Below are 16,268 nucleotides of genomic sequence, written 5' to 3'. Positions count from 1 at the left end.
TGCTGACACGTGTTTTCCGCTCCTGGTTTCCTGGTGCTCTGGGTTCCCCCGACCCCTCCTCTCCCACCTGCACACCACTCTGTAACCGCTCGATTTCCCCCCGCCCCTCCCAGGCCACGAGCTGTCTGTGAGTACCCAGACTGCACCTCCTTGGACCATATCCCCGGTGCAAGGCTGGCACATCACAGGCACTGGGTGAGTGTCGTGAAATGAACAAGGGCTAAGAACTTCCCCACTGAGTGAAGCAACAAGTAAACGCTACTTTGCTTGTGTGGGACAGGTCAAGTTCACATTTCAGAAATACAGCTCCTGGAAGGGGAAAATGAAGGAAGGAGCTCACATGGTGCCGGACATATTTCTTCCCCGTGGGCCCCAGGGCACATAATTGGTGCAGCAATGCTGGCTGCAGTGATGGAGGCTTGGAGAATGGCTGCAACAGGAGTCAGGGGCAGGGCACTGCTCACGAACTCTCTCATCCAGTGCGGACCAAGGCTGGCAGGAGTGACCCCGAGTGACAGCACTTGGGACACAGATAAATCCAGCAAGAATGAATTAGGCTCAATAAACGGATGCATTCTGGGCACGAGCAGCAGCTTCCACCCGGAGTGAATGACACGGACGCGGAGAGTGGGAAAAGACACCCCCCACCCCCACAAAGGCCAATCTGTCCACCAACACCTGAAATTTTACTGTTAGTGATTGATTCCTTTGGATTGATTGCAGCAAAGATAACACAGCGTAGCCCTAAGACCCACAATGAGATGCCTCTTCCTCTCCGAGGATAATCACAGCATAGAGAAGAGCTCAGGCTTGAGGGTCAGGTCTCACTTTCTGGCTGAGTGATCTTGGCAAGCCCTTACATTCTGGAAACCTCCAGTTTTCTGCTCTACGAATGGGGGAGAATTATCACCCACCTTACAGGGCATCGAGAGGACTGGATCTAACATCATCTGCCCAGCACCCAGCAGAGTGCCTGGAATAAAATGTGGGTTTCCTTCTGGTGTCAAAGGGAGAGTGGAAAGAGCAAGCCATTGCTTGCCACTGCAAGCCACTGGGCACCAGGACCTGTCCTCTGTGCTTTATACTCACTCACTCACCTAATTCTCACAAGCGCCCCATGTGGGCTACTGTTTTGTCTCCATTTTGGAGATGGGGAAACCGAGGCTCTGGAGGTTAACAGCCAGCCCAAGGACGTCAAGGGTATATAGATGGCATAGGACTTGAACCTTGGCCCCACCCTGTTCTCCTACATCCTGGGGGTGTGGGATGGGAAGTGCCCAAGATGACCGGGGCCCAGCGGGTCCGGAGGAGAACCAGAAAGATCACCTCTCAACCCTGGAGGACCTTTCCACCGGGCGGTGCCTCCCCACGCCTGCTCTGTGCACCCTCCCCTGCTGTAGGCCTGCCTCATTTCTGCACATCAAGATTTGCTTCACTCCCGGCGCCCCGCCTGCCCTCGGCTGACCACACGGGCGCTCTGCAAAGCCCAGAGTCAGGCAGCAACCCTTCTGCAAGGGCCGACGTTCAGCAAAGATCAAAGAGTGGGCCGCCTTATCAGACATGCTCCTCATTAAACTTTTATGGGCGGATTCCATTATAAATGAGCTGTCCGACCCACGCCGCTGAGCACGATCCTGGAGCTGGGGATCTGAAGCTCTCAGAGGAGAGAGGCTTCTGCAGAGGGGTCAGGGCGGAGAAGAGCCCTCTACGGTCAAGCTGCCCGGGTTCAAGTCCCCGCTGTGCTATACTTACTAGCAGAATGTCCCTGGAGACAGCGGTCACCCTCGCCATGCCTCAGTTTCCCCACACATCCAGCAGGAGTGACATGCTGCCTTTCTACGTGGTGTTGATGAGGGTCAGGTAATATAATCCAGAGGGCTGGACACAGGCTGCTGTGGCTGCATCTCGGTTAGTCTGAGCCCAGCATCCTGCCGCCCAGAGACAGGAAGGGACGTGCCTGGAGGTGTCTCTGAGGGCCACGCCCATCACCGGGAGCCCTCAGACAGCCGAGGGAGGAGGGCGAGCTGCCCTACAAACTGCATAGTCCTGGGCTTTTCTGGGCTTCGTATCCACCTGCCGGGCAGTTCCTCTGAAGATGCGGTCAGCCACGTGGCTTTTAAGGAGAGTTCCCTGGAGACGGAGAGGCAGTGTGGGCCGAGGCGGGGGAGGACAAGGCCCCTGGTGGGTGACCGGGAGCCCCCGCAGCATCTTGGCCCGGGATCCAGGCGGACAAACATGCCCTTTGGAAGTTTCCTCCTTTCTTCCATCTGTCGCCTGACAAAAGCACGCACATTTGCAGAGGGCAGAGAACGGTCTTCTCGAAACACAAACAAAGCCAGTCCTCTCTAAACCGTGAACCTGGCGTGTTGGGCCAAGAATCAAGAAGAAAATCTTCATGTATCTTTCTGCTCCCCTCGGTGGCTGGCTGAGGACAGTGTTGTCAGGGGCCCAGGACAACGCAGGTGAGTCGCAAGCCGAGCCGACTGCGTGTTTTATTACTCTCACGACGAGCCAGTGTCGTCTTCATGGAACACTGACCTCGGCAAAAGCCATCTTCAAATCCCCCCAGACCTGACCGTTCGTGAGCTCAGCCAAGAAACTACCTTCTTGAGGGAAGCGGGGAGGACCATCCCCACTGATACGCAGACGCCAGGACGAGGCAGGGTCTGGCCGTCCTGAACAGCTCCGGTGGGGGTGGGGGTGGACAGTGTACACACGTGACGGAGTGGCCAGAAGATGGTGGAAAGTGGAGGCCTTCACACCCACCAGCCGGCACTCCTTAAAGTACCTGGGACTTTAAAGTACGTGTGGACTTTTCAAGAACTGATGGCTAAGTCCCGGAGCCACCTGTCCCTAGCGAGAGCCCTGGCCCCTTCCTTCTCCATGCAGGGTGGCCTTGGCTGTGACGGCTGGAGCACTGCTCGCCAATTACAGCTCAGGATCGGGTGATCTTCAGGTCCAGAATCCAGGCAGGTGCTGGGGGTCGTGGATGTCAGAGGTCAGGTATGGCGACCGGCAAGTGGAGAGCGGCGGGGGACTGTCCTCCCTACGGTTGAGATGCTGTGGCCGTCCCCTTCCCCCCCCCCCCCCTCCAGCATGAGCACCTCCTTCCGCAGACTGAGAATATGAAGAGATTCAGGTCAACTCGTGGGCATCTGTGAGTGGGTGATGAGGCAGAACCAGGGGATGTTTAACACCCATACTGCAGAGTTGTTATCATGGAGAGAATGGGCCTAAAAGCCTGCGAGCTCTGACTCTGGACAACCAAAACACGGCTCCGGGCCTACTTTCTTGGGTATAAAATAAGCAGGGTGGCCCCTAACTCTGGCCTGTGGGTGTCTATAAACAGGCATATTCCCAGGCCTCGCCTTAGCCTGAAAGAGACAGAACTTCTGGGGTCGGGGCCTGGGAATGTGCATCTTTCAGATACACCCTAGTTCAGATTTTCAGCCAGGTTTGAGAACTGCTCCACGAACTGGCGTCTCTAACCCTTCTGGGCTGCGAGCAGTTGGAATTGGTCCTCTCTGAAGCCCCAGGGCAGGGCTCGGATGGGAAGGACCTCACAAGCTGGGTGAGGGGTTGAGATCTACCCTGTCTCCTGCACCAGGAACACAAGCTTCTACCCTCCCTGCAAACACATGAGTTGGTCCCGGCCCAAGGCAGCCCTGACTCCCGCACACACCGAGGATGTAGGGGGGCTCCAGCTGAGGGCCCTGCCATGCCCCGCCTCAGCCTTGGTCCCCACGTTACCCGCTGAGCGTGTTTCCAAGGGGCAGGGGCAGGAGGGGATCCAAAGAGCTGTTCCCTGCTAGCGGTTACCAGGTGATGAAGAGACTGCAGGACATTCTCCCCTGCCCTTGAGAACGGACTCTCGGAGACTCAGGAGCACATCCCCACGGGGGAGGGGGGTCAGGGTCAGAGGGAAACCACACCTGACCAGCAAGAACATCCTCCAACCATCTGTCTCCCCATCACCTGTGATTTATGCAGGTGACAGGTGCCGCTCCACGAGTCCAGTGTCATTTACCCTTCTGGAACCATCTGAGCATTAGTAAGCCGTGCAAGGCCGGTGGTGGGTTTGCACCTCCAGGAAGGTAGCTCTGGAGAGGTTTGGGGGGTGAGTGTCTAATAGGGAGCCGTCCAGATGGGAGGTACGGGGTGGGTTTCCATACCCTGGACCCACTGTCTGCTCCGCCCCCGTGTAGCTGCCTGTCGGCCGGTGTGCGGGCAGCCCTGGCCCGGCTCCTCCTCTGTATCAACCACAGTGACAGCTGTAGCCGGTGTCCTTCCCACGCCCCTCCTTCAACAGCTCCTATGGTTACCCTGAAAATGAACCGGTCCACTCCCCCTCTGCTCCTGGTTGCCAAAAGGGTAAAGTCCAAATTCCTCAACTGGGGGGAAAAGAGACCCCTCCTCCCGCCACCCCCATTCTCCACCTTCCCGCGGCACGGCCCCCAGACAGCATCCTCTTCCAAGGTCACGCCACGGCCTGCTTCTGCCACAATGGACCTCCTTCTCTAATAAGAACAGTAATCGCAATCCTCCTTAACACGTACTGCGTGTTTCCAAACTGTTCTAAACGCGCTCTTCCTATTACCCCATTTAATTTTCCAAATAACTCAGTAGATGGGGTAGGTACTATTATCATGCGCTTTCACAGCTGAGAAAACAGATTCATCCGTTCAGGCTGGTCAGGTAGTCACATCCCAAGGCTGCTGCGTCCAGCGCTGGGGTTCAAGCCCAGGTGGCCGGGCAGGGCCGGGGGCGGAGCGCTCCGCCCAGAGCCACGCCCACCGCGGCCAGGCGAGCCAATGGGCAGTGGCCCCGGACGCCAAGCAGCCGCAGAGGCTCTGGCGACAGGATGGGAGATGACACCGCACGTCATTTGCTGCGTAAAGTCTGCGTGATTAGACGCGTTTGGCGCCGGCAAGGAGGAGCGGCTACAGCAGGGGCTTGAGGGCTCGGGCGCTGCGCCAGGCTCCGACCACATTGATCACCGAAGCCACAGCCAGGGGGCCCATTTTCCTCCCAGGCTTCATCCTGTTTCCCACCTGGGGCACCCACCTGGGGGGATGAAGGCGTGGGCTTTCCAGGGCCCGAGGTTAACCCTGAACACGTGCTGTGTCCCTCCTGTGGCCTGGGCAGGAGCCAACGGCCTCCAGGATAACGTGGAGTTGCTGGGAGCGCACCCCAGCCAGAGGCGGGCTTTGGGGGGTGGGGGGGCTGGGGTGCTGGGCCCCTCAACACTGGAGCGGAAGCAAGCAGGCCCACCGTGCAAGGGTGACCTGGGAGGGTCGGTGCACCCCTCTGGGCCTCAGCCTCTGCATCGGTAAGATGCATACTACAGCCCCATTTCACGGGGCCGTCAGGAGGGGCACCTAATAGCACACAACCAGGCTGCAGTGCAGAGCCTGGCCCCTGCAGGCCCTGCACAGATGACTGACACCTTTTATTGTCTTCTGCTGGGGCCAGACTTAGCACTGGGGCTTGGTGATCACAAATGAGCCGAATAATGACACGCAGAGATGTCCGTGTTCTAATCCGGGAACCTCTGAATGCCACCTTCTATGGGAAAACGGACTTTGTAGATGGAATTGAGTTAATGGTTGTCAGACAAGTAGGTGGTCCTGGATTTCAGGGCCCTAAAAGCAATCACCGCCATCCTTATAAGAGAGGCAGAGGGAGGAAACTCCTGCAGATGAGGAAGAAGCAGATGTGAGAAAGAGGCAGGAGGCAAAAAGGCGGTGTGCTGAGGGGCAGGGATCACAGGCAGCCTCCAGAAGCTGCGAAGGTCAAGGAAATGGATTCTCTCCAGGAGCCAGAAGCTTCCAGGAGGAAACCAGCCCTGCCAACACCTTGATTTTAGGCCCAGAAGACTGACTTCTGACTTCTGTCCCCCACAGCTCTCTGAGGGTACATCTGTATCGTTTTAAGCCAACAAGTTGGAGACAGGCCATTACAGCAGCAGGAGACAGCCCTACAAGTAAAGAGCCATCCAGGCCAGTGAGTGACAAGGCCATTTCCACAGGCCTGCTGGCCGGGCCAGCCCTCCCCTGCTGCCTGCCACCTCCACTTCCTGCTTCTCTGGGTGCCCCACCCGTTCTCTGTCCCTCACTGGCCAGGAGGGAAGCAGGCCCCGGGATGGGACATGGCCTGTGTCCAGTCCTGACCTGGGGAATGGCAGAGCCTGGGGAAAACATAGTGGGGGGGCCACCTCCCGGCCACAGCTCTCTACTCGCCCGGGGAGTGACAGTACTAGGGCCCCTGACTCAGTGCCAAGGTCCTGCCTGCAGCTGGAGCATCTCGAGCCTGTAATGTGTGTGTGATGTGTGTAATGTGCGTAATGTGTGAGGGCTTCCCTGGCGGCGCAGTGGTTGAGAATCCGCCTGCCGATGCAGGGGACACGGGTTCAATCCCCGGTCCGGAAGATCCCACATGCCACGGAGCAACTAAGCCCGTGTGCCACAACTACTGAGCCTGGGCTCTAGAACCCACGAGCCACAACTACTGAGCCCACGGGCCACAACTACTGAAGCCTGCACGCCTAGAGCCTGTGCTCTGCAACGAGAGGAGCCACCGCAATGAGAAGCCCGTGCACCGCAACGAAGAGTAGCCCCTGCTCGCCACAACTAGAGAAAGCCCGCGTGCAACAACGAAGACCCAATGCAGCCAAAAATAAATAAATAAATAAATTAAAAAAAACAAAACAAACAAACGGTGGGCCTATCCTAGAGTCTCTGACTCAGCAAGTCTGGGCTGTGGCCTGAGACTCTGCATTGCTAGCAGGCTCTCAGGGGAGGCGGCTGGTCCAGAGGTTTGGGGGCAGTGCCCTAACAAAGGGCTAGATGAGCTTTCATGAAGGAATCGTCTGGACCCATGCAGGGGACCTGTGGTCATACGTGTGCTCCCAAGAGCGAGGCCAGCATGTGGCCGAGGGCCGGGGCTCAGGAGGCGGTAATTAGATTTCAAACTCTCTCACTCCCTCAGTGGGGGCCCTAAGGATGAATTATTTAACCTCTCTGTCTGCCTCAGTTCCTTCATCTGTAACATGGGGCTGACATGAAATGCATATCTTTTAGGGTTGAGAGGATTAAGATGAACACAGGAAGTGCTTACAGCAGAGCCTGTCCACAAGGTCAGAGTTATTTCGAGAAACAGCAGTCGTCAATGGTGATGTCTTCTCACATCTCTGCCGTTGCCCCTAGGTATGTGGGGACGTGGGAGTCAGGATGCTCCCCTGCAGTGACGCACACCTGCCTGCACGCTCCCCCAGGGAGCTCTCAGCAGTGCGCATGTCTCTGACCAGCACAGGGCCCCTTGTGAGGAGCACTTCGCTGCAGGCCTGCCGTGCTCAGGATCTGTGTCACGGAACCAGCCAAACAGTTCTCAAGCAAAAAATCAGCCACTCCAACCCCCTCCTGGAAGGGGACTCAGCTCCCTCGATACTCATAGGATTCTCAGATGCTACCAACTGAGTAATTTTGGGGCGATCTACCAGCTCTTAAGAGTACGCACCTTCCAGAAGCCGCCTGAGCTGTGGTCTCAGCCACCTGCAGCTGGAGAAGTGTGGGAGGTGGGCAGAGGGCTGAAACGGCCCCACCACCCACCGGGGGACACAGGCCTATCAGCAGCAGGTCCTAGTCAACTGAGAACCAGCTACATGCACCAGAATAAAATGCAAAGATCCCAACATGTCACAGGGGACAACTTGAAGGGACTCCCAATGCACAAATCTGGGACAGTTTGAACAACACAATAAATAGTGACAGCAATAGAGTATAACTCACAGAAGAAGACGAATATCCACACATTGATTTGACACAGATAAGTGATCAAATACATAGAGAAATGGGGGAGAAGGGACAGCTCCTCCTTACAGTAGAATTCCAATCAATAAATGTGGAAGGAATCACGGAAACAGAAAATCATCATTTGGCAAATACTAGACATTACTGTTTTTGGCAAGAATCAACAACGGATGTTCAAGTGAGTAGGTGAAAATATGATGAGAAATAGGAATTTACATATTACCCAAGTACTGTCCCACAAGGGACTTGTAATTACAAAGGGATGAACTTTAAAGTGGAGAAACCCAGCGGACGTCACCGTAAGCAAACGATCAAAGTTAGCCATCTCTAGGGATGAGAAGTATGGTCGTCGTGGGCCCCGACATGATACACTAGGAGGGCACAGCACCACTTCTATCTGAATTTATCAGGAGGCAACACCAGCCAAACCCAAATCGAGGACATCTTATACAGTAACTGGCCTTTCCTCTTCAAGTGTCAAGGTCATATGTAAATGTGTGCAGCCACTTCAAAGAAGAGCATGAAGGTTCCTCAAAAAACTGAAAAGAGAGTTGCCATATGATCCAGCCATCCCACTCCTGGGCATATTTCCGGACAAAACTCTAATATGCACCCCAATGTTCATAGCAGCACTGGTTACGATAGCCAAGACACAGAAGCAACCTAAGCGCCCATCAACAGATGAATGGATAAAGAAGATGTGATACATATATACAATGGAATATTACTCAGCCATAAAAAAGAATGAAATAGTGCCATCTGCAGCAACACAGATGGACCAAGAGACTGTCATACTTAGTGAAGTAAGTCAAGACAGAGAAAGCCAAATACCATATGGTATCACTTATATGTGGAATCTAAAATATGACACAAATGAACTTATCTACGACACAGAAACAGACTCACAGACAGAGAGAACAGACTTGTGGTTGCCAAGGGGGAGGGGGTGGGGAAGGATGGAGTGGGAGTTTGGGGTTAGCAGATGCAAACTAGTATATAGAGAATGGATAAACAACAAGGTCCTACTGTATAGCACAGGGAACTATATTCAATACCCTGTGATAAACCATAATGGAAAAGAAAAAGTGTCAAGGTCATGAAAGGCCAATAGAGACTGAGCCATGTCCTGGATTAAAGATGACGAAGGAGTTATGACAACTAAATGCAAGGGCTAAATCCTGAAAATGGATAAAAAAAGGACATCCACAGGCAACTGACCAAATTTAGATAAGATTTATGAGTTAGTTAATAGCACTGGACCAGTCTCTGGTTATGTAAGAAGTGAACATTTGAGGAACTGGGTGAGGGTATATGGGAAGTCTTTGCACAATTTTTGCAAATTTTTTATGTCTGAGATTACTGCAACATACAAGACCTCTTGAAAAAGCACACAGAAGTCCCAGATTTGCCTTGTCTGGGGTGAGTAGCGGGTGCCCCAAAATAGGAGTCACCTGCCCCCCTCTCAGGCACAGGGCTTTGAGTATAGTGGGGTCTCAGTGAGTTTTGACTGACTTTACTCCGGCGGGAGCTGGGAGAGGGAGTGGGGTCTGTCTTCAATGGGTGGAATGCATGGAGGGTGTCGACGGCTCTCAGAGCAAAGCTCAGAGCCCGCTGGACAGAGTGTGAAGACACCTCATTCCAATGCTACAGTGTGGTAGGAATCCAGGGAAGGACCCCCACTCAGGGTGGGCTCCCAAGAGGAGGTGGCCCCTGAGCTGAGGCTTTGGGACTCTGGAGGAGGTGGTCAGAAGGAGGGGCTGTTCCAGGCAGGTGGGGCAGTAGGGGCTGAGACCCAGGTACAGGTGGGCTAGAACCACAACGGCAGCTCGGTATGGACAGGTCGGGTGTCTGGGTCAAGAGGCAGGTGTGGGGCACAGTGGAGATACAGGGGGTGGGGTGAAGGATTCAGCCTCTCTTCTGGAAGCAAAATGGATGAGGTAGCAAGGGGTCAAGTCTTGGAGTCATAAAGACCAAGAAAAGTGACATCATCAGCTACGGGCTCTGAGAACCTGGGTGGGAGTGGAGAGGGGCAGGGACAGGTCTAAAGAGAGACACACAGGGGACACACACCTTCACTGGGGGGGTCTTAGAGCAGGGAGTAGGAGAGGCCCCAAAGACTAACCTTGAGCTTGTCCTTATAAGTAGGGTTACCCTGTAATTCACTGTCCAAACTGGGATACTTGAGAGCATGAAAGAGGGGCGGGGCACTATGAATGATTATGTTGGGACAACGTCAATCCAAAGTCACGGTACTTATATGGGGACTTTGGTCTGCAGGGCGTCCCCACTGCCTGGATGGGGGAAGAGCCTCAGGGCGCTTGTGGACACACCAGGACCCCCTGCATTCTTGGAAGCCGCGATGTGGCAGATGGGTGCGCTTCCTTCTCAGGTAACCAGAGGGGAGCTGGGGTTCACACCCCACAGTCCCCCTTCACACCGGGTCAGCACATGCCAGGGTGACAGAGGTGGACGACGCTGATCAGGAGCTCGGAACAGAGGGACGGAGGCTGGGGCGGCGGGCGGAACTTACCCGTGCACACCGTGCACAGAGTGAGGCTCGCAATGGTACCTTCCCTCCTGGTGTCGCATGTCAATCGGGAAGGGGGCGTGGAACGGTGGCAGGAGATGAGCCGGCACTGCGGAGGGGAGAGAGAAACAGGACTTCAAAAACTTTTCCCCTCCCTCGAAAAGCACTTTTCAAAGGGCTTTAAAGCTCAATGAATTTCAGAGCAACAGCGCTCAGGACAGGGGGGCTCCGGGGTGCCTGGCTATCACACACCCACAAAAGGGGATGAATAAATAATCAAAGTCAGCCCGGGAACCCTACATCCTTCACATAAAAGACCCCCAACTGCGCTCTTGACAAAGACAAGCAGCTAAGCGCTCTTTGAACTCGGGGAGATGACAGACTTGGCCGCACATCAGGGCTGACAGAGCCGACAGGCTTCTGCCCGTCCTGGCCTTGGCCGGGTGTGGCGCCCGCAGCCCCGGGGCACGGCCTCCGGACGCTGCGGCCCCCCCACGCTGGAGACACTGACCTAGAACTGTCTGTGGAGGCAGGGCCATCTCCCGGCTGCAGCCAGCCTCAGGCAGGCCAAGTGCCACAGAGCCCCGTCCTGTGGGCAGCCCACAGTGGACACTTCTGTGGGTCTGTGAATGCTCCAGCTCTCAATATGCATTATGGACCCCAAGTGCGCTGGCCCCCGGGATGCCAATGCCGACACATGAGACCTGGTTGCCAGAGTGCGTCAGCCTCCTGTCTGCACTTGGCCTATGCAGATCATGATACTTGTAAGGAGGCTCTTTGCTAAATAAAAAAAAAAAAAAAAAAAAAAAAATTCCTGGGTGCCCTGGAGGCAAGCATAATTATAGGCCTTAGGAAAACAAGGCTCTTTAAGAAGTAGTTACACGGGGGAAAAAGGCTAAGATTTCTCAGTCAGCTCTCGCTCAGGCTGAGGGCCATGAGCCAGTGAGGCTGAGTGTTGAGTCTGAATTACTCAAGAGGTTAAAGAAATCTGGTGGGTTTGTTTTCCACGCATACAGGTCAGCTGACTGCCAGGCCTATGGTGGTAAATGCACACAGATGATGCTGCCGACTGTGTCTGTGCAAGCAGATCCTGGTATTGTCAGCACTACGAATTCCTTTTTGATTGTGGTAAAGTACATATAACATAAAATTTACCATTTTAAACCATGGTTAAGTGTACAATTGAGTGTGCTACCACCATGCATCCCCAGAACTCTTTCCATCGTCCCCAACTGAAACTGTCCCCATTAAACACCAACTCCCTCTCCCCCTCCCCTGGCCCCTGGCGACCACCACTCTCCTTTCTGTCTCTATGGATTTGACTCCTCTGGGGACCTAGTATGAGTGGAATCACACAGTATCTGTTGTCTTGTGGCCGGCTGATTTCACTTAACGTCCCCAGGGTTCATCCACTGTGGCATGTGTCGAATTTCCTTTTTTTCTTTAATATATTTTTATTGAAGTCTAGTTGATTTGCAATTGTGTTAGTTTCTGCTGTATGGCAAAGTGACTCAGTTATACGTATAGATATATTCTTTTTTCTATTCTTTTCCATTACAGTTTATCACAGGATATTGAATAGAGTTCCCTGTGCTCTAAAGGCGGACCTTGTTGGTCATCTACCTATAGATATAACAGTTTGTATCTACTAACCCCAAACCCCCACTCCATCCCTGCCCCACACCCCACCCCCTTGGCAACCACCAGTCTGTTCTCTATGTCTGTGAGTCTGTTTCATAGATAAGTTCATTTATATCGTATTTTAGATTCCGCATGTAAGTTATATCTTAAGTAAGTGACTTACTTCACTTAGTATGATAATCTCTAGGTCCATCCATAACGCTGCAAAGGGCATTATTTCATTCTGTTTTATGGCTGAGTAGTAGAATTTCCTTTTTTAAGGCTGAATAATATTCATTGTACAGATATACCGCATTTGGGTTATCCATTCACCTGCCAATGGACACTTGGGTTCATCGCTTATGAATTTTTAACAAGAGGAAACCTTCCTCCTGACGTTTAACCTTAATTTTTACATATTTAATTTTATCTTCCTAATTCCACAATCCTGACACCCTCCATGGCGACTGGGAATAAAGAAAGCAAATCCTCTCACTCTGATTAAATCAATTTGCCAAACCCAGACTCCACAAATCTTGGGCTCCTAGGAGACCTGACACTGGCGCGTTGCCCCATCCGTGCAGTCGGGCGCTCCCTTCCGGGGCTGGTGACTGTGGGAATGATCACCCTCTTCTCCCTTTAGGCCTGTGTCCTCTGAGGAGGTGAGGCTGGGCGTGTAACTGTGACTCTGAAAACAGTGACAGGAGGACTGGCCACCCTCTGGGAGTCAAAGCTGCTGCCCACCAGCTGCCTGGCTTCAGGCAAACTCCGTTACCTCTGCATCTCCCTGTGTCCATCCAGAAACAAGTAACACCAACTACTCTCAGGCTTGCCCTGAAGATAAAACGTTCCTGCCGAGAGGTGCTTGTGCACATAAGAAGCACTCTGTACGTGTTACTGCTGCTGATGACAATTATTACTAATGTTTGGACCCCCGCAGTCCATAATCAAACCATGATTACACCATTTACTGGCTGTGGGGCAGGGGACAAGTCACCCTCTGCTCCCTGCAGACCCTGGGGAGGGCGGAGGGCCTGCTCGCCTGCTTACAGCCTGGGAGACAATCTGGACTTCCCGAAATCCCCAGGGGAGTCAGCAGGGAAGCAGTACTCACCTCCCCAGACCTGCAGGAAACAGCCTTTCTGTTTTTGTTTTTGTTTTTTTTAAATGCGGCCAGGCAGACCAGATTACAGTATTGTTAACAAAATAAACATGGCTTGCTTTTGTCTATTTCTGTTTCCCTGCATATCCGAAAGCCCCCTGAGGCAGCCGGGGTAGGTGTTACTGTGCCCATTTCACAGATGAGGAAATGGAGGCCAAGGGTGATTTCAGCCGAAAGTCATGAGGCTGAAAGACAACAGAGCCAGGAGGGGAATCCAAGGCCCTGGATGGCTGGGCATGGGCTTTTCCCTCTATACCACCCCAACGAACACTCCAAGGCTCCCTGAATGCAAGGGTGATCCCGGGGTCTTTCTGTCCCGGCGTTGCTTATGTGTCATATTTAACAAGCGCTCACACAGCACTGGCCCCTGCTCTCAGGGCTTGCAAACAGCAACTCCTGGGTCTTCACTGCAAGCTCAGGCTGCACTCACCCCAGAATTCCTAGTCTTTCCACCGACCATTCTCCAGCGCCCTGGGACGCTCCTTCCCCCGATCTCGAACGTGCAGAGGTTGAAGGGGGTCCCCTGAGGCCTCAAGAGCCCAGACCTTCCCCTCTGCCCCACCAGCTATAGCAGTGCTCTTCTCAGAAGTAATGCAACTTCATCCAGGTCTAAAGAGCAATAAAACCCCCAGGAATGAAGCGCTCACGGTAGCTGACCTGGCAAACATGGAGCGGACATGGCACCGAGGTCACCAGGCTGCTGCACAAGACCAAGCTGTGCGTGTGTGTGCGTGCGCGCACGAGAGGTTGGGGAGGAGGACCCTGGGGCTCCCAGCAGAGGCATAAGGGACAGCCGCCTGCAGGGTCCTCCTTTCTGCCAGGTCCTGGGGTGCAGCCTGTGAGCTTACGGAGGCAACGGCTTCCTCCTTCTCAAGTCAGGGCCGCAGGGCAGGACTTCCCCCCAGCCCTGCTGCTCCCAGGATGGCTGACACCCATGGAATGAGCAGGCAGCAGGGGCTCTGGCCACACCCCCGCACCCTACCCTCACCCGCCTGGGATCCTCAGGATGAGCCTGGGAACTCGTGTCAGTGGTTCCTCCCATCCGGGCAGGGATGTGTCGGGTCGGCCAGCAGCTGGAGTGCGGCAGTCCCCAGCTGGGTCAGGAGGGGACGTGCCTCGGGTGCTCATCCTTAGTGACGTCAGCTGCCTCGTGGGGCTTGGCTTATAGCGTCTTGTTTAGTTTGGCCACTAACCCTGTCCTTATCCCCATTTTTCAGGAAAGAACATCAGGGCTCAGAGTGGCATGTCTGTACCTCTAGGTGAGCCACGATCAGGCCACTGGCGACCGCTGGTTTCACTGTCTCTCTGCCCTCATATCCCCGTGTGCTTTCCTGGAGCACAGCGTGGGCACAAAGCTGGCCCTCAGCACACAGGGCCTGAGTGCGTGCTCACTTCCCACCCAGCAGCTCCCAGTGTCGGTCCAGGATGGAGCGCCACGCCTCCCATCAGCCAGAGTCCAACCCGGGGACCCGCTGTCTGGACCCCTCTGCCCACCTCAGAGAACCACCGGACCATTCACATCAGGGGGGGCTACCTCTGGGCACAGTCACTGTAGGAGCAGCCATTCATTCATTCGTTCACTCATCCACCTGTATCAAGTGCTTGCTGTGTAGCAGCACTGCTCCAGCTCCTGGCAGGGCGGTCACAAAGCTGCCGCCACAGAGCTGTAGACATTGCTGGAAGAGGGCACAGGAGCAAACCAGAAATACATTAATACCCTCACATCAGTGCGCTGAGAGTAGGAAGGAAACCGAGTCGGGCAGGGGAACAGAGGGGGCTCGGGCGACGCTGGAGAAGTCAGGGCTCTGTGAGAGAGGGTGCGCCTGGTGGGGGGAGGCCGCGCAAAGGCCCAGAGCCTGGTGGGGGGAGGCCACGCAAAGGCCCAGGGCCTGGTGGGGCGAGGCCAGCGCAAAGGCCCAGGGCCTGGTGGGGCGAGGCCAGCGCAAAGGCCCAGGGCCTGGTGGGGCGAGGCCAGCGCAAAGGCCCAGGGCCTGGTGGGGCGAGGCCAGCGCAAAGGCCCAGGGCCTGGTGGGGCGAGGCCAGCGCAAAGGCCCAGGGCCTGGTGGGGGGAGGCCAACGCAAAGGCCCAGGGCCTGGTGGGGGGAGGCCAGCGCAAAGGCCCAGAGCCTGGTGGGGGGAAGAGCTTGGTGATTTCAGCACAAGGCCACCTGGGCTGGAACAGAGGGGTGGAGCTAGGATGTCCTATAAGCCCAGGCAGGCAGGCTCTGGGAAAGACTTCAGGATTATTTTCTGGGAGATTTGGGAGGCCCCCGGTGGGTCCTAGGTAGCGAGTCACGTGCTCTGATGAAACTTTTCAAAAGGCCGCATGAATAGAGTCAGGCTGAGGGAGGCCGGGCATGCGTTAGCCAGGAATCCCAGAACAGCCCTGCCACTCGGCGGTCCTGGGACTTTGGGGACATTCTGTCCCATCTGGGTCTCATGTTATCCTTTCGTACAACGGGGATTAGATGAGCTCCAAGCGCCTTCCTCCCAGATCCTGCTGTTTGTGAAAGGTCACCCGCTCCCCCTGGGAAGAGCCATGCTTGTCCCAGCTGGTGACTCAGTGAGGCTTTAGGAGGGGTCCTGAGCAGGTCACGGGGTGGGGTGGGGGGACAGGGGGTACGTGCTGGGCACTGTTTCCTCTTTATGGTGCTGCCTGCACAACTCACTGACCTAGCGGCCCTGCTGAATCCGCTCAGCCCCTGGCCCCATCACCTAAGCCCACCTGTACCATCCGCCAACCGTCTCTGGGACCAGCTTTGCACCACAGGTAAACTGAGGGATGAAGGGTGACGCTGGCTAATCTGAAGACTCAGGACCCTCTCAGACCAGCATGGACCCCTGCCGGCCCCCACGGCCCTGATGGAAACATTCAGCAGGGAATGCTCTGCCCAGAGCCGATCGGGCAGGCCAAGGAGGCAGAGGTCCCACTCTGGACCTTCTGCGAGACAGCACGCCACCCAGAGGCCAGCAGCGGCACCCAAGGAACATAACGAAGACGAACGTAAAGAACAAGGCGGCCGGCCTCCCAGAAACGTAGTGAATGGGACCCGTGCACACGCTGTTTTCATTGTGGGCTCTTTTTTTAAGTTAAAAAAAAATCCAAAGTAAATCATGTCCTTTCAGCATGATGGGGGGGGGGAACACACAC

General features: G+C 55.0%; 1 protein-coding gene across 1 annotated transcript in view; it reads right to left on the bottom strand.

Moving 5' to 3' along the window:
- The window catches only part of GLI2 (GLI family zinc finger 2), a 186,046-nt gene that overhangs the window by 52,669 nt on the left and 117,109 nt on the right, over positions 1-16,268 (bottom strand). Inside the window, exon 2 of the mRNA XM_007469662.1 lies at positions 10,339-10,444. Coding sequence (XP_007469724.1) covers positions 10,339-10,444 — 106 coding nt within the window. The remainder of the gene's footprint in view (positions 1-10,338; positions 10,445-16,268) is intronic.

This window comes from Lipotes vexillifer, unplaced genomic scaffold (assembly GCF_000442215.2).
Source record: "Lipotes vexillifer unplaced genomic scaffold, Lipotes_vexillifer_v1.1 scaffold1607, whole genome shotgun sequence".
Lineage (NCBI taxonomy): Eukaryota > Metazoa > Chordata > Mammalia > Artiodactyla > Lipotidae > Lipotes > Lipotes vexillifer.
The sequence above is the reverse complement of the archived record's forward strand: the minus strand, read 5'-3'. Positions and strand labels throughout refer to the sequence as shown.